The 23,054-nt window shown below is 37.2% G+C and overlaps 1 protein-coding gene across 3 annotated transcripts in view; it reads right to left on the reverse strand.

Annotated features, from left to right (window-relative positions):
• Nucleotides 1-23,054, reverse strand: part of ALDH5F1 (aldehyde dehydrogenase 5F1) — a 267,432-nt gene that overhangs the window by 57,232 nt on the left and 187,146 nt on the right. For all 3 annotated transcript variants that reach the window (XR_016353198.1, XM_089789175.1, XM_089789187.1), the window contains exons 13-17: nt 17,638-17,723; nt 17,168-17,200; nt 16,957-16,989; nt 15,927-16,027; nt 15,719-15,804 (exon numbers count right to left, since the gene is read on the reverse strand). Coding sequence is in view for 2 of the 3 variants with exons in the window: in XM_089789175.1 (XP_089645301.1) it covers nt 15,719-15,804; nt 15,927-16,027; nt 16,957-16,989; nt 17,168-17,200; nt 17,638-17,723 (339 nt within the window). In the remaining variant the exon portion in view is untranslated. The remainder of the gene's footprint in view (nt 1-15,718; nt 15,805-15,926; nt 16,028-16,956; nt 16,990-17,167; nt 17,201-17,637; nt 17,724-23,054) is intronic.

Here is a 23,054-nt window from a genome sequence, read left to right on the forward strand (position 1 = left end):
TGAAATACCAACTCTATCCACACCTAAGTTCCCATCAAACTGATAATCACACCCAAATGCACTATGGAGATGGTAACAACCACAAGTACCTGAATCACTAACACCAACACCAACACCAACCTCTACCAAAATATCTTGGGTGTGTAGATATTGCAAGGAGTCTAACTTGCAGCTATCAATCCCATCTGCAAAAGATGGTGCTAATTGATCCCATAATGGATGGTATGAAACTGGAGCCAACCCACACTAACGTGAAACCAAGTCCTCTACCTGTGGGTCAAAAAAAAAAAAGCTCCCAATCTCTATCAAGGGCTCATCATCATCAAACTAGGAATTAGAAGATGGCTCCAACCTTTGACTTCGAACTATTGGTCAGGCAGGATCCTGGGCAACCCTCTCAGCAAACCCAACCTCAAAATCCCTGTGGGGAAGCATAGCAGATAGAGTCTCTACAATCTTTCCCACCAACCTCTAAATAGCATGAGACCCTCGGATAAGAGTACCCTTGGGCACTCTATATGAATCCTCCCTCACATCCGAACTCTCCAATAGATACTCCATGAAGGACTCTATGTAGTAGAAATTATATGTGGAAGCATCCACCTACTCCCTGCAACCCACAACTGATCCCTCTAAAAATATGGCATTACCAACTGTCCAATGCTATCAGCTGTATGAGGTGAAAAAATAGATTCGCTTCCAGTAGAAGGAAGCAAATCAACATGAGAGCCCAACTCCCTTGATACTCTCATCTCATCTATACCTACTGCACTCATATCCTGGACGGATGTGTCACCCACATCATCACGTCCATCATCCCCAACCATAGAAGCAAACTCACCACCAACCACAATATACAACTGAACTAGATCTGGGGCTGGTGTGGTCCGAACATGCTCCAACTCCACGGTCACCTCATCCAATCATGATTGTGACTCCTAAAGAGCCAACTGAGTATAATGGAGAGAGTCCACAGTCACCTCAAGCTCTTGGGTGAGCTCCAACACCTCCTCTTTCTCTAACAATGTCACATGACAAGTGTTGTAATAGATCGATTGCAGTATTTGTTTGATGACTAGTTACTAATACTGGATGGCCGTATAGAATGGGCTTTTAGAATGGTCGTATGGTTGAATGTATGGGTCGCACGGTGAAACAAGAGGTCTAAGTAGGGCCGTATGGGGTGAGAGATGTGGAGTGGCCGTACGGTGATAGCTATGGAAGCAGTACGGTGGAATGAAGGAAGGTTGTACAGTAGAATGAAGGAGGGTTGTATGTTGATAGCTATGGAAGCCGTACGGTGGTACTAATGGAATTCGTACAGGAGGGTGGAGGTCATACGTATAGTCTAAGATGTCGAATGGAGGGGCCATATAGGATGAAGTACAGAGCTTGGAGAGGATGGAAGTGCAGACAACAGAATGTAAGGAAAATGCAAGAGAAACACAGACCGTTCTATAAAAGATTGTATTCATTCAACACAAAAAGAATTTGATCAAATTAAACATGACTTCTCCAAATCGCAATATGATGGTGCTCCGATTTGCCAAATTCGAGTGAAGTATTACAGGCGATGGAATAGGCTGAGGGGTGAATCCCACCGAAACCGAAAAGCCAAATAGGGAAGATCTTTCACTTCTGAATGGCGAACAACAAAGCATCCCAATGGGAATTCGTAGTACAAAAGAGATAAATCAAAATGCATACCTAATGACTACCTACAAGCCGTGCTTAAATACCCGCCGAGGAAAACTTTCCAAGGGTGTACAAAAATAGCTGATAGCAACACAAACTACAGAAACAAAACAAAAATTGGTCTGAAATATATTAAATTAATTTACCCATTAACAATAGTTTGATTAATGATTGTTAGTGAACAGATTGTCTTCCAAGAAAATCCATACAAATTAACTCTAAATGCCCAGATAAAAAGACTAAATCAGCACTAACACTTGGATAGGTTATCATTGAATTGATAACCTTCCTCTGAATTTTATCAAGTACAGCTCCCCGTGTAAAATATACAATGAATCAACTACACTACAACTGCTAATGCTTTTAACCTGAAAGCAAATAATGTTTACAAACATCCACTCGTAAACACGAGATAGATGCAAAAAGATTAACTGAAAGAAATCAGCAAATAACACAAAGTTCCTTTGCCAAAATGCTGCATTACAAAGCGAACGAAATCAAAGAAGTAATTTCCATCCTCCTGAGAAAATGAAGAATCAGAGCTTTAGGATATATCTTGAAATGATAGGACAATCTGAAAACAGTGACATTGAAATGTATTTTTAGAGAAAACTGAAAACAACACAAAGATCGTGATCAGTGGAAGGAAAATGCCTCATAATCAAAGTTTTGATGCAATTATCCTCCGGTCTCCCTTCTCTAAATGTAGAAGACAACAAAGATCCTCTTACACATTTACAATCAAAGTCACTATCTAAAAGAAAACTAAAACTCTTCACTTGGATTTACGTAAAACAAATCAAAATTTATCCCTTTTCAACACACAATTTCAGAAAATATAAAACTCTATTCTTCTGCAACACCATAGTCTCTCTCTCAAAAAGGCTGGAATAAATCTGAACATACTAGAACTCTTTCCCCCACTGTAGCACAAAGTCTCCCTCTCGAAAGGAAAGTAGAACCCCTTGCTGTTTGAAAATACCTTCATAAATAGCTAGTTGATGTGTATTTTCAGTTTGCATAACTGATTTTTGGAATCACGTAACTCTTATTTCACTACTCCCTTTGCTTTTCTCTAGTAGGATGGCCATAGAGGCTCACACATCATTACAGCCAGGTAAAAACAATATATTCTTAAAGTTAATTCATAATTGTTACGACTTATTCATTTTCGTTTTTTATTTTGTAATTAAAATTTTAGCCTTTAAGTTGTGCTTGTAAATGAGACTAATTGTTTTTCTTTTCCCTCATTTCAAATAAATGGTGGCAAATGTTTGGGCAATCAACCCCAAATCTTCAGAAGATTGCCATCCATATTTTGAGTCAACGTAACAGTGCTTCTGGATGTGACCACAGTTGGTCCATGTTCGAGCATATCCACTCGAAGAGGCGAAACAAGTTGTCTATGCGGAGGTTGAATGATCTTGTATTTGTTCATTACACCACCTTACGACCAGACAGATTTTGGCCATTGACTCCTCTCTGATCATTCTAGAGGAGATTGATCCAGAGTTAGAGTGGCTCACTGAGGCCACAAATGCAACAGTCTTCACTGAGGAAGACCATGAGTGGGTTGACCAAGTAGATATAGATACAAGCCCTAGTGATGTTCATGCACCCATCACACATGCGGGGGCTATGGCTCAGCGGTCCTCTAGGACCTACCTTACACGCCTTTGTAGAAGGCATTTAGAGGCTGAGTCTGACCCTGAGGCTGCAGCTGACCTTGAGGATGATGATGAGCCTAAGGCTTGAGCTAGAGCCTTGTCTTTTCATTTTGTTTACACTTTGACTTTACAGATAGATGTGTTTCATGATTCTTCATCATGGATCTTCATCTTACATACATTATGATTTGATGTCATTTTGATTTGGTTTTATGATTGTCATTATGGATCTTCGTCTTACACATATTTATGATTTGACAACATTTATAATTCTATAATCTAGATTCTATATATCTATGTCATGACTCATTATGATCCTATGATTTTTATTTACTTAAGCTACACTTTACATTATACATATGTGATGGATTTATCAATTAGGTTTCTTGTTTATGTATGTTAACTTCTATTTAATGATGTTATAGTGTTTTTTAGCTATATTCAGTAAAGGGTGCATGAAACAAGTTTTAAATTGGCAAAATCTTTAAATTTCAAAGGTTTTTTCACTTTGACAATTCATAGCGGCGATTTAGGCGATTCATAGGCGATTCACGATTCGAGTAAGCCTTGCCGATTTCGATCTGATTCCGATTTTTGGTTCTTTGATTCTACCAACAAATGTGCTTTCGAGTCAACTGAAATATGGGTTAGTAAACAAATGGCGGGTTTCCAAGACAAAGCATCTACAAGCACATTATTCTTTCCTTTCACATATTCAATGTCAAAATGAAAAGCCTAAACCTTTCTTACACATTTTTGATGCCTCTAGTTCAAGTCCTGTTGCTCTAGAAAATATCTCAAACTATTGTGATCCGTATAAACGACAAACTTGGCACCCACCAAATAGCTGGAACTTGGTTAGTGCATGTACAATGGCCAACATCTCTTTGTCATAAATGAAATATAAGTGTTCTATTTGTGTAAGCTTCCTACTTTCATAAGCTATGGGGTGTTTATCTTGCATCAGTACCACGCTAATGCCTTCTCCGGATGCGTTGCACTCCAGAATGAACGGTCGAGTGAAATCAGGTAATGAAAGTACAAGACAAGTGCTCATTGCCTCTTTCAGCTTATCAAAAGTGAGTTGCGCCTTTTCATTCCACTGGAAAAAACCCTTCCTTGTCAGATCCGTTAAGGGTGCGTTGAGCTGAGAGAATCCTTTAACGAACCTCCGGTAATAACTGCACAGTCCGAAAAATCCTCGCAATTTTGCACATGATTTTGGGGGAGGCCAATCAAGGATAGCTTGAATCTTCTCCTGATGAACTTGAACTCCATATTTGCTGACAACATGCCCCAGGTACAATATTTCTGTCATATCGAATTCACACTTGGATCGCTTGGCAAACAAGGTCTGATCTTTCATGATCCTTAAGACTTCATCCAAATGCTTCAAGTGCTTTTCCCATGTCCTGCTATAAATAAGAATATCATCAAAAAATACCAGTAAGTACTTATGCAATTGTTTGTTGAAGATGTGATTCATGCATGATTGGAATGTAGCCAGTGCATTCGTTACAACGAATGTCATGACCAGGAACTTGTAATGCCCGTAGTGATAACGAAAGGCCTTCTTTTCCACGTCTTCTTCCCTCATGCGGATTTAGTGGTATCCGGAACGGAGATATATTTTCGAAAAATAGACTGCGCCATGTAATTCATCCAACAACTCATCTATCTTTGGAATGGGATATCTATTTTTTTTATTTTTTTTCAATGCACGATAGTCCACACACATGTGCATCGTCCTGTCCTTTTTCACCAATACCACTGATGGGGTGAAAAGGCTAGAACTAGGACAGATCCATCCTTTCTCTAGCAGTTCATGAATCGTCTTTCCAATCTCATCTTTGCCTTTCTTGGGATGGCAGTAGGGTGTGGTTATAACCGGCTTGGCTCCTGCTTCCAACTCGATAGTATGTTCAAACCCTCAATGAGGCAATATGCCAAGAGGAATGTCTATAAGAACTTTATCATGATCACTCAAGATATTCTAGAGATCCTAGAGAGGTGTATGTTGCCCTTTTATAGGTTCTGTCAAGACAAAACAGTGTGCAGCCCAAGCAACGTCATCATGTCGAAAAAATTTCTCCATCCGATGTGCAAAAACTTCCTTCGGACCCTCATTTGCCATTTTTGCGGAGAACAACCTTATTTCCATCGATAACAAAAGTGAAGTTCATCCCTTTGAAGCTTTGAGTGTATTCATCAAATGTCTCCATCCACTATATGCCCAAAATAACCTCCATGTCATCAAGGTCCACTATGAAGAAATCCTCGGTCATCGTGTGATTCACCACTGTGATACTTAGCTAAAGAACAAGGTGTGTGCATGGCAAAAGAGTCCCTCCAGCAACCTTGAGTTGGAATCCTGCGAGCATCTCCATAGGTAGACCTCTTCGCTTCACTAGAGATGAGTTTATGAAATTTAGAGTAGCCCCACTATCGAGCATCACCATAACCCTTTGTCCTTGAAGGGTTCCCCATACATGAAACACTGTGCACCTCAGGCTACTGGCAAGAGCAATAGTTCCTCCTTGTCGTACCAATGCTGCAATTCTTTCCGTATAGTTCAAACTAACCATTTTGGTGTCCTCATGGGGTTGGTTATCTTCGAAGGGTATATCTTTTTGTTCATCCTCATCATCAAACACGACCTCAGTGTAGTGGATTTTTCCTTTCACGAGGCATCTATGCCTGGGTTCCCGTGGTCCTTTGCAGTTGAAACATAGTTTCTTCCTTTAGAGTTCCTGTCTGGTAGCTTTATCCAATGACGGCTTTCTCAGTGGAGGTTTGTAATGTGAGTAAATTCATAATGATGATGCCGATGATGATGTCATACTTCTTGCCTTCTTAATGGCCTCTAACAGGGTGGCAAGATTGAACCCTTTTACCCAACCCTTCCGTGAAACTGTCACTTCGTCCATGAAGAGCACTATCCGTCTTCTTTTAAAAATGTCCATGACCAAAACAGAGAGTTTCTGAAATTCCACAAAGTACTAGTCAACCGATCTAATTTACCTCAATTGTGCCAAATCTTTGAAATTGAGTTTTGGATCTTTACCATCAAATTGATCTATCAATCTCTCAATGAATTCTGCATAGGTATTTATTTAATCATGCCCCAGTGTGATGGTGTCGTAATGCCACCAGTCATGCGCAACTCCTTCCAAGTGTAAGGCTGAAAATTTAATTGTTTCTTCTTCTAGCATGGGATTACGCTAGAAGTAGGTATCTGCCTTCATTACCCACGCTTCCGCAGATATGGATGGTGACAGATTTACTTTACTCAACTTCCTCCTAAGATCATTAAAATATCCTCTATTTCCGCCTCCTGAATATCTCATTCTCAAATTTGCACAATCTTTTTAGGATATATCTTTCTCCAAATTCGCATTCTTCTAGTCTTCTCTCAATTGTTCTTGCATTTCTTCAAAGGTCGATTGCTTCCCTCCGAATGATGCCTCCATCTGTGGGGGAAAAGACAACATAGAAGGTCGAGAGCATGTTGGATGAGGGTTTGCTTTACTCGACACCAAGTCTACGCTCTAACCATTTAATTCTCCGGATATTTTAGTCTGCCAACTTCTTGAGAGTCTCTTCCATGAGTTGTTGAGTATCATTGATCTATGCCTGATTCCTCACAAGCTCTCTCAGTAGTGCCACAAGTGCGACATCTATACGTTCTGGTTCGGTAGCCATTCTATCAATGGAATGGGTTCTTCTCTTCCGGCTATAAACTCTCATTCACTATCCACAAGCTAGCAAGATCGAAGCTCTAATACCACTGTAATAGACCAATTGCAATATTCATCTGATGACTGGTTACCAATACTAGATGGTCATACAAAATGGGCTTTTAGAATGGTCGTACAGTTGAACGTATGTGTCGTACATTGACTGAAGATATTGTACGCTGAAACATAACATGTGAGTAGGGTCGTATGGGGTGAGAGATGTGGGGTGGCCGTACGGTGATAGCTAAGGAAGTCGTACGGTTGAAAGAAGGAAGGTCATATAGTATAATGAAGGAGGACCATATGGTGATAGCTATACAAGCCATACAGTGGTAGTAATGGAGATCGTACAGTATGAGGGTGGAGGCCATACATATAGTCTAAGATGTTGCTGAATGGAGGGGCCGTACGGGATGAAGTACAGAGCTTGGAGAGGACGGAAGTGCAAACAACAGAATGTACGAAAAATGCAAGAGAAACACAAAACATTCTATAAAAGATCTTATTCATTCAACACAGAGAATTTGATCAAATTAAACATAATGATTTCTCCAATTCGCAATATGATGGTGCACCGATTTGCTAGATCTGAGCAAAGTATTATAGACGACGGAATAGGATGAGGGGTGAATCCCACCAAAACCAAAAAGCCAAATAGGGAAGATCTTTCACTTCCAAAATGACGAATAACAGAGAATCCCAACGAGAATTCGCAGTACAAAAGAAATAATTTGAAATGCATACCTAATGACTACCTACAAGTCATGCTTAAATACCCGTTGGGGAAAACTTTTCGAGGGTGTACAAAGTTAGCCGACGGCAACACAAACTACAAAACAAAACAAAAATGGGTCCAAGATATATTAAATCAATCGGCCTATTAACAATAGTTTGATTAATGATTTATTTTATAACAGGAACATTACAGGTGCTACCCCACTCTAGAAGGTAATCTCGGTCAGCAACTAGCTGCAAGTATTTATGCTTCAAGATCCTAACAGCCTCTTGAAGTGCATGAACCTTTGCTAGAGAAAGAGCACTATCAGTGTGCTCATCAAACATAAGAGCACCCCAACCAAATGTAGCTAGCATCTAACGGATAGCATCATGATGCCCAGAGCTGAAGAAATGTCACTTTCACTCACCTTCAGCTAATAGGTCACCTGATGTCTCTGTAACCCCTGACTCTTATGCAATCTCTTTGTCTCACTACCTGCACTATGATAAGAAATGGAATCAAAACTGCCCACCACAAGATCACTCATACTCGTGCTATCATCCTCGCACAACTCATCCGAAGAAATGGAAGCCCTCTCACTATCAATCTCCTTGCATGTCTCAGCGTCCACCTCGATCGTAAGATCATGAAAACATCAATCCTAGCACTCGTCCAAAACCTCCTTGGAATCATCACCCAATATCTGATAAGGGATATCATACCAGGTGCAGCTCATGGCATCATCAAATGTGTCCATATCATCTCCATCCACATCTCCTGACTTCATTGTAACACCTATATCACCAACATCATAGTTGGGTGACTCCATACGTGCCTCGATCCCACGTAAGGAAGAAACTGCCTCCTGTATTGGAGCAACACTACAGTATAAGTCACCAATAATAACTCCCTCCTCTGGTGAGTCTGAAAAGTCAGTGACAACTACATCAACTACCTCTAAACTAACCAGAGCATCTACTTTGGGAACCTCAACCTGCTGAAGCTCAGTGTTGCTATCCATTACAGGCACCAACACATACACATGTCCCTATGAAACGAGTCCATCATCAGCATCATGGACACCTGTCGGGAAAAACTCAAGCTTCTTTCCTTGCAACCTCGAAGTCGGCCTTCTAAGGCAGAAACCATATACCTTGTCGCCCTCTCAACTGTCGCTAGATCTGACAAGCTCTCCACCACCCTCTGTTGATGAAGCTTAAGTTTCTCCATACTCTCCTACAAAGCATTCATTTTTATGCTAACTTCCCCACTACACCACCGACTTCCAGAACTGCCAGTCCTATGTCTATCCATAGCTGGAGAAATTGAAGTGTTGGTCACTTTGCAAACAAATCTGAAAATAAAATAACTTTCCTACCCCATAGGATGGCAGGAAACCGCTCTGATACCACTGTAGAAACCCTGTCTAATCTCTGTTGCGATTCTGAAGTGTAAACTCAATTACCCTTTTTTTAATTCTATATTGTTTTCTAATTTCAATGATTTTGGAATTTGGATACGAAATTGCTTTGGAGAAAAATTACATTGAACAGAATTCTCATCAAAATATGCAATGATTTATATTATTGTTAGCACAAGCCAAGAAAATAAAATATTAGATGAACCTAGTTTTAGAAAACAACAGTAGATGGTTGAGGATGGGATCATGTCCAAAGCTAAATGACCAACTGGAATTCAATACTATGTCGCAGGCAATCAGCAATGGTTAACAATGTCACTACATGTGCTAATGACCCTCCAATGGTGATGCGGATAGTTTCGTTGTAGTTCCGACTCCCCTACAATAATTCCGCACCCCAATTGATTTTTGAAAGAACTGTACGCAGCCTCTGAAACCCTCACACAGCCAGTACCAATGATTGTCATTTTATGGTAATTGTCATCCAACTCCTCCAAACAATAAATGCGGATCAGAGACTATGCTGAAAGCAATTATTGTCATTGGATGCTGGCCTTAAGATGAAACTCGGCCCTTCTCTATTTCCAAAAACTCGTCTCCCAACTTGCAAACTTCAGTACGAAGGGAATTCGATTTCACTTCCCAATTTCAGTCAAGTATCATTTAAACAATCTCCAAGACACAGCATGAACAGTAGGAGATATGCAATGTTATACCACAACACAATTTGCTAACAATAATGCAATTCTCAGAATTCTCAAAACCCTCAGCCAGATGCACAATGATTTCAGTATAATTAACAAGATTATTCTTCTCCCTAAACACAGAAGATACAGTAGGAGAAAGTTGGCCAATTGTATACTTCAGCACAATTGCTAAGAATTTCTCAAACGAGTCTCTTATACTTCAGCAAGTGCTCACAATTTTAGAACTCAAGAAAAAGCCACAAAGGCACAAAAAGCAAATATATATTCAAGCGTGCTTTTCCCAATGAAATGAGCTCTCATTTATAAGCTTTCAGTGGCAAAAGTTTCCATAAAACTCCACTTTAGAAAATGTGGAAGTTTCCCAAAAGAACTCAACACTAGAAACTTTCCAACTTGCTTTTTTAGAAATATCTCTTAAAGTCATTATTATAATAATATAAATATTATTATAATAATGTAACTCAATGAATAATAAATTAATAAGAGCTCATACAATTATTAACCTGATCAACCGCAGGTGACAACCAACAGCCGATCCATCCACTGCGCTGCTAAAAATAGCAACTGCCCATAATAGACTTACTAAAAATAGTAAGTAAACAACTGAGACCCCCAAAACACCCTATCAGCTCACGTGGGTCGCTATGATGAGCTAACTCTATCAACCAAACAAACTGGCCAAAAACGGGGACATTACATATAATGAAGACAATAGTGAATCGAGGAAAGACAGTCAACAACATAGAGATATTAAAAACTAGTCAGCAATAAATAACCAAAGCAGCGAGTAATATAACAAAGATATTATCATAAGAATTCTCTTTGAATATACTCAGCTAACTTATGACTATATTGGAAATAGATCAGATATTTATGGGCGGTAACTTAGAGGAATAGCAGGGAAATACACCAAGATATAATAGACAGCATAGAAAACAATTGGAACATTGATATGTTTTACTTCCTCTTCTGAAGACCTGGCATAGGAATCACCAGTGAATACGAACATTAAGGGAAGACTAAAATTTCAGAAGAAATAAGTATGACCCTAATAGTGAGTGGTCATCATTCCATTTATATCCAACATTGATGCAGTTGACAAAAAGGAAAGAACGACATTCAAACACGACATATTCAATGGAGGGCATTAACATTAGCAAGCCATAAACAAGGACATGGAAACGATAGTACCAGCAAAGAGCATATAATATTCACCACATAAAACTTGTTTTATATAAACTTGCATCGCTCTAGTTATTATCATCATGCCTCTTTCAAAGTGCCACGATAAGGAGGAGGTTTAGGAGTACAGATAAATTATCACTATTCACAGGCGGATGAAGGATAAATAATGAGTGGTCATGGGGTTAGCTGCACAAAGTTTCAGCACTCTGTGTGTGTGTGTGTTAGATAAAGGAGGGTTCGAAGGTGAACAAATCAGCACCATTTCAAATAAAAGTCAACCAGGCATAAGGGGAGATATCAATTCATTTTGATAGCTAGTCTCATCAAATCTACAATAGTCCAGGTCAACTGTCACATTTAAGAGAGGGAGACATGGAAGACATGTGCTGAATTATTGAATATCTTAAGACAAGGAATTTGTAAGCAAAGATACGGAATTAGAGATTGAAGAAGAATTACGAAGATGATAGAACATCAATGGAGAACATTCACAATGAAATGAATTTGACAAAAAGGATAAATGAGTAAACAATTCTATTAGATATCATATGTTTTCATGCAGATAATGTAAGGCATTAGGAATCAAAAATACATTGTTGTCCAGTGAACTAAGTAGTTAGACGATTATGGGTACGGGCACGACAATGTCGCTTCATTGGCATCGTGTCGGATGTTATAAATATGGCATAGACTTATGTAATTGGCATCATGTTGGTATTGAATATTATTACTTTGCACGGAAGCATTTGATGAATGAATAATACTTTACTTAATTAAGTTGTATGTTTATTTCCTGTTCACCTACGAGCTGAACATTTGGTGCCATTGCCAATTCAAATCTGGAGTGGCAACGAATCAAAAGCCGTGGATAAATGGGAATACCTGTACTAGACAACAAGAAAACTAATGATGAGGGCAAGGGTGTTGAAGTGATGGACCGAGCCAATGCCTTCTTAAGACAGCAGTTCCAACTCACCCCTACAAATGTCAGCCCCTCCATTCAGTCACCAAGGCGGGCAGAGGTATTGACAGGAGTATCTTCCATTCTAGAGCCATAGCAGTCAGGAGTACCACATTCTGAGGGTGTGCCCAGAGATGAGGGGGCTGCACCAGAGGTGAACATGGCTGTCACAGAAGGGGCAGAGAGGGAGATAGAGATGGATATGGAGCAGGATGTCGATATTGAGGACAGGCTGAATTATGGGTTGGATGAGGAGAGAACCATGGCATACATTAGGTCCATGGAGGATGTGTTGGAGAGAGGTTGCATTATTGGACAGCATGCTTTGACCTGTAGAAGGGAGTTGCAATTGATCCGAGCCTATATCTAGAGAGGCTGTTCAGAGCATTTTCGCTCTTGCTTTGAGGCTAGAGGATGACCAGAGGATGGCTAGCCATGGAAGCATTTGAGATGCTGGCTGATTGGACTACAAAACCAGAGTTGGGACCATGCAACACCATTATGGAGAAGCTTGCACATGAGATAGTAGCAGCGTATTAAGACGCCTAATATGCTCACCGGTGTGCAAAGGCAAATAGAGAGGCCGATAAAGTTGTAGTTGTGAGGTCCAACGAGGTAGAGGCAAACGCTCGAGAGGAGCTAGCTACCCAATTGGCTAGCCACCAGGCAACATGGGCAGCAGAGCAAGCAACGCTCTTACAAGATAAAGAAAAGGCTGAAGCTACAAGAGGCTCAGACATAGGCTATGGAGTCAGCACTTCTACTAAAGGAGGCAATGGAGGTCAATACCAGGACACAAAAGGATTTGCACATTCAAACAGATCAAGTCTATGAGCTACGTTGGTTGCTAGACACTCCAAGGATGCAACCTCCCCCTTAGTCTCTAATTTGATGTATTTTCTTCATCATTTCCTATTTTGTAAATTGGTAAGTTGTCAGGAGATGACTTTTCTTTTTTGGAGGGATGATGTTGTCCAGTGAACTAGGTAGTTAGACAGTAATGGGTACGAGCATGGCAGTGTCGCTTTATTGGCACAGTGTCGAATGTTATAAATATAGCATACACTTATGTCATTGGCATCATGTTGGTATTGAATATTATTACTTTGTACGGAAGCATTTGATGAATAAATAATACTTTACTTTGTTAAGTTATATGTTTATTTCCTATTCACCTATGAGCTGAACTTACGTTTGGCATAGGTCTAATATCATATTGAAGCAGAGATTATAAGAATTTAGTTGCATGCTAAGGAACTGTACATGGAGACATTACAAACATGGTATGTATTAAGTCATATTGTCTCAAGTCAAGCGTAAGATTAATCAACTTGATTTCTACAAATGGTTAAATTATGGCAACTCTTCTTGAGAAACGATGACTTATGATGTCTCCAAGATACCGGAAACTATCACCGATTAGCTTAAGTATATCCTTCATTACATTTTCTTCATAAGGGTCTTCAGGTGCTAAGATTCTCATTGTCTATATCAAGCAACTGGAAACTAAAACCCTTCCTTACATTTCAATGTCTCAACCATTTGTCTTGATTCAAGGTAGTCACCATAGGCACAAGAGCACTTTGCCATGAAACAAAATATGCTAGCTCTACAATTGTCAAATATTCGTCTAATTGGTTCAAACTGATGAGAACTTCTTTCTTTCTTTGTGATAACTTATTCGAAACATAGCTCACAAAAAACTTGGACCAAACCGTCATCTAATGCCATTTTAAAATTTGATAATCACTATAAGAGATGCCCTTGTTTTGAACCTTGTTCTCATTCAAATTTTTAACATAACTTTCACCAGTTCTGCTAATTAGGCATTTAGCAAACAGATTACAAGCATGTATGATGGTATTAGAACAAGTGGTTCTTTGAGGTGGGAGACATGGTCCTTTTGCGCAATCAACCCACTAGACAGAGTACACTTAAGAGAAGTGGCATGGAGAAACTCAAGTCGAGGTTTTATGGGTTATAAAGAATATTGAAGAGGATCGGAGAGGAACCCTCCGAAGTTGAGTTACCTTTTGAGAGAAAGATGCATATGTATTACATGTATTGCCTTTTAATAAGGCTCTGGAACAGCACATTGCATCTTCACCTAAGTTACCTAAATTGGATGAGGGAGGAAGATTGATTTTGATTCCTGCTGAGATTTTGGATATGAGGGAGAGGATGATGAGGAGCAAAGTTATCAGGGAGTAATCATTATGTTAGAGGGAGTTTCCCTTAGAGGATGCTGCTTGATAAGGAGAGGCTATACTACAGCATCCAGCCTTGCAGTTGTTTGTGGACAAGCAACTCCAAGAGGAGAGCCCTGGAATGTCCCTTCATTTGACTAATCAGTAGTTGGCAGAGGGTTGACCTATCATTTGAGTTCCCCTAGGTCAACAGTATGGTCAGGGAATTCATTCAAAGAGTAATGGAGCTTTCCAAGGGCTTGGTGAGCCTTCTTGGACTTCTAGACAACGTTTCCTACATTTTAGGGAGGTTTCCTATTTTAAGGGAGGACTGGAATTCGACTGGCTGAACACATAGGGGACCATGAAGCAAAGGAAGATCCCTTTTGAATAGTTTCAAGTGTTTGGAGACTCATTTCTACTTTATAGGGAAGACCCCTACCATTTAAGAGGTATTGTCTATTGGCCTACAGAACTTGGGTGTAATCAATGATCACAAGGCTTTGGTAGAATCTTTCAAGCCAGATATGCATTTTATGAATAGATCAAGAAATATTTAAATGTTCCGTAAGTTGGGATTGAAATAAATTAACATTTAAGGTGGGTGCTATTATTTATATTCATAATAACTTATCATTAGGCTATGGGCCCATCTCCTTAGATAATTGGGTAAAAAGATGATTTTAAATAAAGAGGCCAATGATTAAATGAATAATAGGTCTCGGTGGCTGATTTTAGTAATGGTTCATATTTTATTACTGAGACACATCCCAAGAGACCTATGCAGGCTGATGAGAACCCAGGTGCACAACTTTTATTTTTTAAGTCCTATTGCCAAGTCCAAATGAGTCCAATAGTTCCAATGACAAGAACCAACATAAAGGATTTCCAGCTGATGACTGCAGTGAAGCCAAGCATTGTCATTCTAGAAGATTTAATTTCAATGTCCATGTTGTAGCTTCAGATATAGAGGTACAAGGAAATAGTAGAAGCATCTTATTTAATCAGTCTATTTTAGAACAGCAGAATAGAAGAGGTTCACTCCAATAGGCAGATATACATATTGACACTTTCACCAATTATGGCAAACTTCTCGAACATTACCTGAGAAGTTGTCTGTTTACTTAAATTAGGCACATCAGAGTTACTTTCAGTTTCATTCTAGTGACGAAAATTTTGAATGTTTTCCGAAAAGTGTTTGTTTCAACGTTACCAAAAAAAATGTCAAGTTCACAATTTTAATCAGGTGAAAGTTCAAATAAAAATGTCTGGTCCATTAAAGATTACTAAAATGAATAATCTTGGTAATTTAGATTTGGAAAGGAGTGTTTTAGTCCGCAAAACATTTTAAAAATATTCCATGCAGTTTCATCATAAACGAACATATCAATATAAGCTGCACATGCCATAAAATTATAAATATTGGAAAATGGAAATAGTACCAAATTGTGTATCATTTGCAATTTGGATAGCTTCATCCTCAGTCTTGAAACGGAAAAGTGGTGCAACAGGACCAAAAACCTCCTCCCTAAGGTGCAATCATATTTTTTCACCAGCCAAGAAATAAGAAAAATTTATTGGCTTTAAAAATACCACGTCCAATATTTATAAAATGCAGCAATTCATTATAATGTTTCTCATCAACATTACCTGGAGATCAGCATGCTAGAATTTGCATCTCCCAGAACTGTAGGCTCATAAAAAGTGTAGCCAAGATTATGTTGTTTACCACCAACTAATAGCTTTGCTCCCTTCAGCATTGCAACAAAATAATGTTTACTGTTGATTTTAATATAATCACAGAAATTTTAATCAAGTTTACAATGAATTTGACATGGACTCTATATCTGTTCAATGATACATAGTAAAGATCCATCTATTAAACTAGCAATGTGTTAAAAGTGACTACTGCCACATCCTACCACTTTTAAGTAATTAAAAAATCCACTGTGCTAAAAGAAACTCATTCCACTTATAAGTAATAAAAGTATTCCTGTGTTTAAAGAAACTCCTGCCACTTTTTAAGTAATTAAAAAAAATCCAATGTGTCAAAAGAAACTCCTGCCACTTTTAAGTAATAAGAGAATTTATTTCAATACAACTAGAATTTTCATTTTGACATGATAGATAAGATGTCATAATGTTTTCGTTGAAGTAAATATTAGACCAAAAACATGTCAGTTTATGGGACCTCTTCAAAAAATCAATCCATTAACTGAAATACTGTAAAAGTATATCCTCAGTTCAGAGTGTTTAAAATATGACATTATTAATCAGGCATATACCCCTGAAAACTTCAATCTTTGTGGTTTACAAATATATATTTGGCATATACCCAAGAAGCTCTGAAAACTATCAAACAAATCATCATACTTATTTGGTACAGTCAATTTCATAAATTGATAGAGAATTCAGTTTCAAGTTGATTGCATCTCTTTGTTTTTTTTTTTGGAAATCCTATAAGCAGAGTTCAATTATAAGTTTTTTGATAAATAAAATCAGTTGTGAGATTGTGTGCCAAGAGTTTGATAAAATGCCAAACTATTGCTTAGCAAAGGAAAATGATGTTCATTAAAGCTATAACCAGCTAAGGGTTATTACAAGATGCTTTATCATCCATAAGGTCAAAGATTGTTGTATTTGGAAAACATCCTGTTAGCAGAAAGTAATATCAATTTACCTTTGACTTTGCATCTTGTATGTGTTTTTCCACCTGCAAGGAATAAGTGCAAAATATAAGATCTGCACATGAAATTATAAGTGAAACCAACAGTTTCACAACAATTAAGTGCTCGCCTAAATAAAATAAAAGTAATATAAATTACTAGCCCACAGAGAAATAAAAGGGTATGCATAAACCTTTATTAGTGTTGATAGGTGAAAAATAGTACCTTTTGTACTGCAGCATCGGTAATCAATGGCCCCTGTTTGCAAGATGAAATTTTAAGCCTTCCTCGAGTTGTATAACTAGATGTGGAGATAGTTTATGATATCTTAAGTTTGCTTCTGATGAAAAGTTTTGGAGTATGAATATGATAAAAATCATAAAACTGCATTACTATTTCCAACCAAGACATCATGGATAGTCATTACAAATAAAATAATACAAATTGACAATTCCAATGACTCGTTTCTCGTACATACAAAAATTCAAAATTTAACAGCTATTAGTTGACTTAAAATCAAGTCTTTTTTGCACAAAACAATCAATTATTTTATCACATGAATAATTTTCTCTGAATATACAAATGTTAAGCGTAGACGGTCTCATTCCAAATTAAAATATGCATATTTATAGTGATGCTTGTTTATATTAGATAGTAAAATGCATTCTATTTAAAAGTCCAACGTGTAAGATCACCTGCACAACACCTTCCTCTAAACCATTCCCAACTCTCATTTCCTGTACTGCTATACTAAAAAGATTTGCAAACTTTTCATAGATACCTGCACACAAGATAGAATTGAGCCAAGTAATATTAGATGCTGAGCTGATAAAAATTCATAAAATAGCCTAGAGGTGATTTTCATTGTGCTAGAAACCACATGTAATTTATAAAACCACCAGTGTAGAAATCAATTTTTCCAAATCTTCAACCTCAGAATAATCAGTTCAACTTTTGAATATAACATGAAGACATGATATCTATTTCAAACCTAATGAAGTAATCAAGAAATTATCTCCTACTTACTAACACAAAAAATTTAATTTTGGATAAAAGAAAATTAATGTGTATTATATCATCTGCTAAAACAGAAAAGAACCAGTAGACACTAGTTGTATGTCCATTGAAAGAAGAGAAATATTTAAAGAGGACCAATCAATAATGCCATTATCTAATTAAGACAATATACCTGAACCAGGCTGACCAAAACTTATCTGAACAGTAATAAACAGTTCAACTAGCACTACTATCCAAGCAGAAGTCTACAAAATTGATAATATCATCCATGTGCTAAAACTGTTGCAAATAGTAACATAAAATGATACTTTCAGTTTCCATCAAAATCAGATGGTGTTTCTCATCCTTTCTGTCATATTGGTCTCCTCCTTTCTTCTATAAATTTTCATTTGCCTTCTTTATCATCCTTCGTGTTGGTGATTTATAGCTTCAGTCGGATAAATATAATGTGCAAATATGGATGAGACATACAATGGAGTAATTCTTCATTATATTCATATACTTATTGTGTTACATCTCAATTTTTGACCCAATTTAAAATGTTCATATAGTCGTTAACGTTCACGTGTGAAGTCAATTGATAGTTAAAATTTGTTATAATCATGTGAAATAGTAAGATGGTTAGTCGTTATAATTTCATATGAAGATAACATGCTAGTTAAGTGTTATGATGATATTTTAAAACTATTTCAGATGGTTATTTATCACAAATTCATGGGAATTGAAAAGGCAGTTAGTCGTTATGATCATTTATGATTAATAACTTGTTATGGTAATATGATTTAACTATGGAGAATTTCTTTGTAGGAAGCACGTCAAAGAGTTGGAAGCATTGTCAAAAAAGATTGGGGAACAAGGGCACCACCATTATTGGGCAAATAGGTATGAATCTTGAATCACCATCACTAAGGGTAAACGACTAGGCAAGCAAGAGTGTACGTTGGATAATACCACGAGCTATTGGACAACCATTAAAACATTAGACATTTTAACTTAATCAAAGTACATACCTTTAATGGTTTATATTGACATTCTCATCACTTCAAACAATACGTGTGTGTGTGTGTGTGTGTGTGTGTGTGTGTGTGTGTGTGTGTGTGTCTGTGTGCACACATAGGTATAAAAGTATGGTGCCACCATAGTATTAATTTATACAAGCTCATATCTATTACAATGCGTATACCTAAATATGCGTATACCTTGAGAAGATATAAAGATAAAATAATCTTCCAAGTAATGCACATATTTAGATATGCATACCTTAGTAGGTATAACATTGGACAAAATGATAATAGTGTAATGTCACCATTTGAAATAATATATATGTGCAAATATATATATATATATATATATATATATATATATATATATATATATATATATATATATATATATATATATATATATATTATCCTTTTTGATTTAGTAAACTTCGAATTCTTCCTCATATTTATTTGTCTTTATAAGAAACAAGAATGTACACTTGGCATCTCTTTTTATCGGTGGATCAAGAAGCCAATTTTCTTTTTTATAACTAATGCAAGAGCCACGACTTCTTCCAAGCCTTTATAATTTTTCCATATGTCTTCTTGTGGATACAAGTTTGAAGAACCAAAACTTGAGTTCTGCATTTTACCTTTACTCCCTCATTTTCTTCTCATCCTTTTTGCTGCGATTGGATTGAGGACAGATCCGAGTCATTGTTTTCTCTGATTTGAGCTCTGCATTTTGGAATACGCACTTCAAGAGCTGACTGTACGGAGTCAAGCCCAAGCTCCAAATCTTTCTTGATCAAGTTATGTGGTCAGCTTTCTCAATTCATATTGTTATATGTATGCATTTGAAAATACAAATGCAAGAATTGTGTCAATGATTTCTATGTATCATTGTTTGATTGTAATATCGAATGGTACATTTGATGAATCCATCTCTCTTTGTTAAGTCTAAATCAATTGTAAATGTTATGCTAAGACGCCTCTTGTTTCAGTCAGGCTCCAAATTCAAGCTATTTCTTTGTAAATCCTTAAGAGAAGTTCTTAGGTCTTAAGAATTGTATTATGACAGTACTAAATTTATATTATTCTTTATACAAGCTAAGGTTCAGCAAGAGTTGAATTACTCTAAGATTTGTCACCTAGGACTCACCCAACTGGATAGCCAAGAAAGAGGGTGAAGAGGTGGAAGATAGTTCTGCAAGAACAAGAAAACCGGAATTAGATTTGATATAATAATTTTATTACTTTTAAAGAACCATTTAATAGCACATGTTGTCCAATTCATATACTCTATTGTCAAGTCGAGTGGTGGAATTAAGTACCAAGATGCTCAGTGACTGGACAAGGTGTTGTATGTCTATTACAGGTAAGGAGGGTCTTTCTAGTTAGACAAAGTGTGGGGATAAGTTTAAGGTTCGTGGTTGGGAGGTTAAGCCCCTAACAATGTTTCCCCACTCCACAAGATGTTAGGACGTGCATCAGACAAAGACAAGTTAAGCATTCAAACATTTATTGGTAACAGGTAATTTACTTTTATGATGTTTATTCAAGTAGAAGATAAGATGGATTGATTTATATCACCGTTTCAGTTATTTCCTTAAATGACAGCAACACTTAAAGTAAATGTAATTGGCAACCAATTAGATCGATTGATCGTCCAACTGGATATGGAATATATCTATACGCAAGAGATGGGTTTATCTGATGGATTGTTATCTCAGTCTTCCATTTATTTGAATAATGAATATGAGCGTATTTTCCTAACTAGATGTTATTGCCATAGTTAGCAATGGAAAGAGAAGAGATGATACAATGGTAATTGATGCCCTAATTGATACAGTGGTATGTAATACCCTAGATGATACAATGGTAATTGATGCCCTAATTGATACAGTGGTATGTGATGCCCTAAATGATAAAATGGTAATTGATGCAGTGGTATGTGATGCCCTAAATGATAAAGTGGTATAGCTAATTGTTTCTAAATGGTATTTATGGATTAACCTGGGTTTTGCAGAAGCACCCCTAGACAAAATTTGGAGTTGAATCCTACGGTCTGTATATTTTTTTATAAATTCCGTGTTTAATTCATTAATGATGTCTTCAATTGTTAGTTATGAAATCTTCCATTTAACTTATTGTAACCATTAATCTCATTCAGATGAACATAACTAATATAACTGTCTTCCTATGAATATGTCGTAATAACTATTTTTCTTCCATATGCTAGTTGTTAGTTAAGACCCGGGAAAAGGGTTATGTTACATATTGATGAAGTTTATTTTAATAATATTTATAGAAATTAGATATGTATATATATACGTGTATGTGTGTGTGTGTGGGCGCCTAGATATGTTCTCATATACTAATTTCATAAATATCAAATTAATCAAATGATAAAAATCAATTTGGGCACATATTTAAATAATGACATCTTTGTATTAAACGACTAAATGGTCACATGGTTTAATTATGAAAGACACGACCATGAATGGACAGGTCTCCCACGTGTGAAGCACGTCCATTCATGGGTGTGCCTTCCCAAATTGTAATGTCCCCATTTTTAGCAAGTTCTTGCAGTTGGCTTGGTTAGTTCACCATCACAACACTAGTGAGTTGAAAGTGGAATTTGAGGGTCTCAGTGTGGAGTTATAGGCTTTCCAACAACCTATAGTGTGTTTTGGCTCTGTTTGAGAGACTTACTATAAATAGTAAGTCAAATTGTTGGTTCCGATGAGCTCACTTGAATTAGAGGAGTTGACTAATGCTCTCGGCTTTTATTTCAGGATTTTGGTTTGGGCTCCAAGAATCTTGGAGGAACTGTCTAATTATAGTAAGTAACCCCATCAGGTTCATACGCTGTCTTTCTTCATCAAGATCACTCTGGTGTTGTCCGATTTCAATTATGATGCTTCTTCAGTTATTTTTGCAAAATGGGTGAACTATTATTATTATTCCTCTAAATATCTTGAGGTTGCTATTTTTTGTTGGTGTTATATGTTGGTCAGTTCAATATCATAGCTCATTGGAACCGGGATGAAAAGTTTTAAATCGTGGGCACAAGAAACAATGGCCTTGTATATCAGAATATTATGTCATAGTAGAAAAGGTCATTTTTGGAGCCAAAAGCAATTAATAAATTATATTTTAATGGCAATTTATTATATTTTAGTGTTGTGTGGAGGAAGCTTCTTAAGTGAAGTTCATTTGAGAAACTTCTGTCATTTGGAGATTATAAATATGAGGCCATTTGATGGGAAAGGCATGGGATTGAATATTTATTTGTTTTGTTGTCTTGGTGACATATTCTGAGGATTCTGATTTATGTACCCTTGTTGAAGTATAAGGGTTATAGTTCTGAGAATTATTATTGTCTTCTTGTAGCTGTGTTTATTGTGGTTGGAAGAAGTTAATGGTGATTGTTCACTTCTCGACTGTAACATACTATTTATACGAAGTTGGAGTTTGTAGTCTTGGTGAAATTTAACAAGTTGTTGTGTTTATATCCTACCTGCGTTTAATAGCTGGAAGGTGATTGTGTTCAATATTGGGCTGTTGTGCATCACTGGAGGCAGCGTTGAGGGTTGTATGTGCCTGGAGACCACCCTTATACGATCTACATCCATTTACCAACAGCCTACAGGCAAGTGCAGGTGTTTTTGAGGGGCTGTGGCTACAAGTTTAGGGCTTACATATCATTAATTCAGGCATGTGACTATCCCTCTTGGGCTGCATTTGGATTATGCGAGGTCTGCATTAATTATTTGGACCTGCATTTGGATTGCATGAAGGCTGTGATTTGCTTAGTGACCAATGTTGTTGTTCGATTACTTCCAGGTTCATTTGCTTATGAAAATTGGAATGAGCATAATAAACTTGCAGATTAGTTGCTCTCTTTCAGCAGTCAGTATTGTAGTAGGGAGTATATTAATTGCATCGTTGTGTTGTCATCAAAATTTTCTATTTCATATCAGTATCTTCATTTCATGTTTAAATGCCAAACTATCATAGGCATTATCACAGTAATATCAAAGTTCGCTGGCAAAGTGTTCGACGAAATGTCAAATAATTGACTAGTTAGGAAAATTGGAGTTAGAGAA

Source organism: Cupressus sempervirens, chromosome 1, assembly GCF_028749045.1.
Source record: "Cupressus sempervirens isolate cs-2001-9-10 chromosome 1, ASM2874904v1, whole genome shotgun sequence".
Classification (NCBI taxonomy): Eukaryota; Viridiplantae; Streptophyta; class Pinopsida; order Cupressales; family Cupressaceae; genus Cupressus; species Cupressus sempervirens.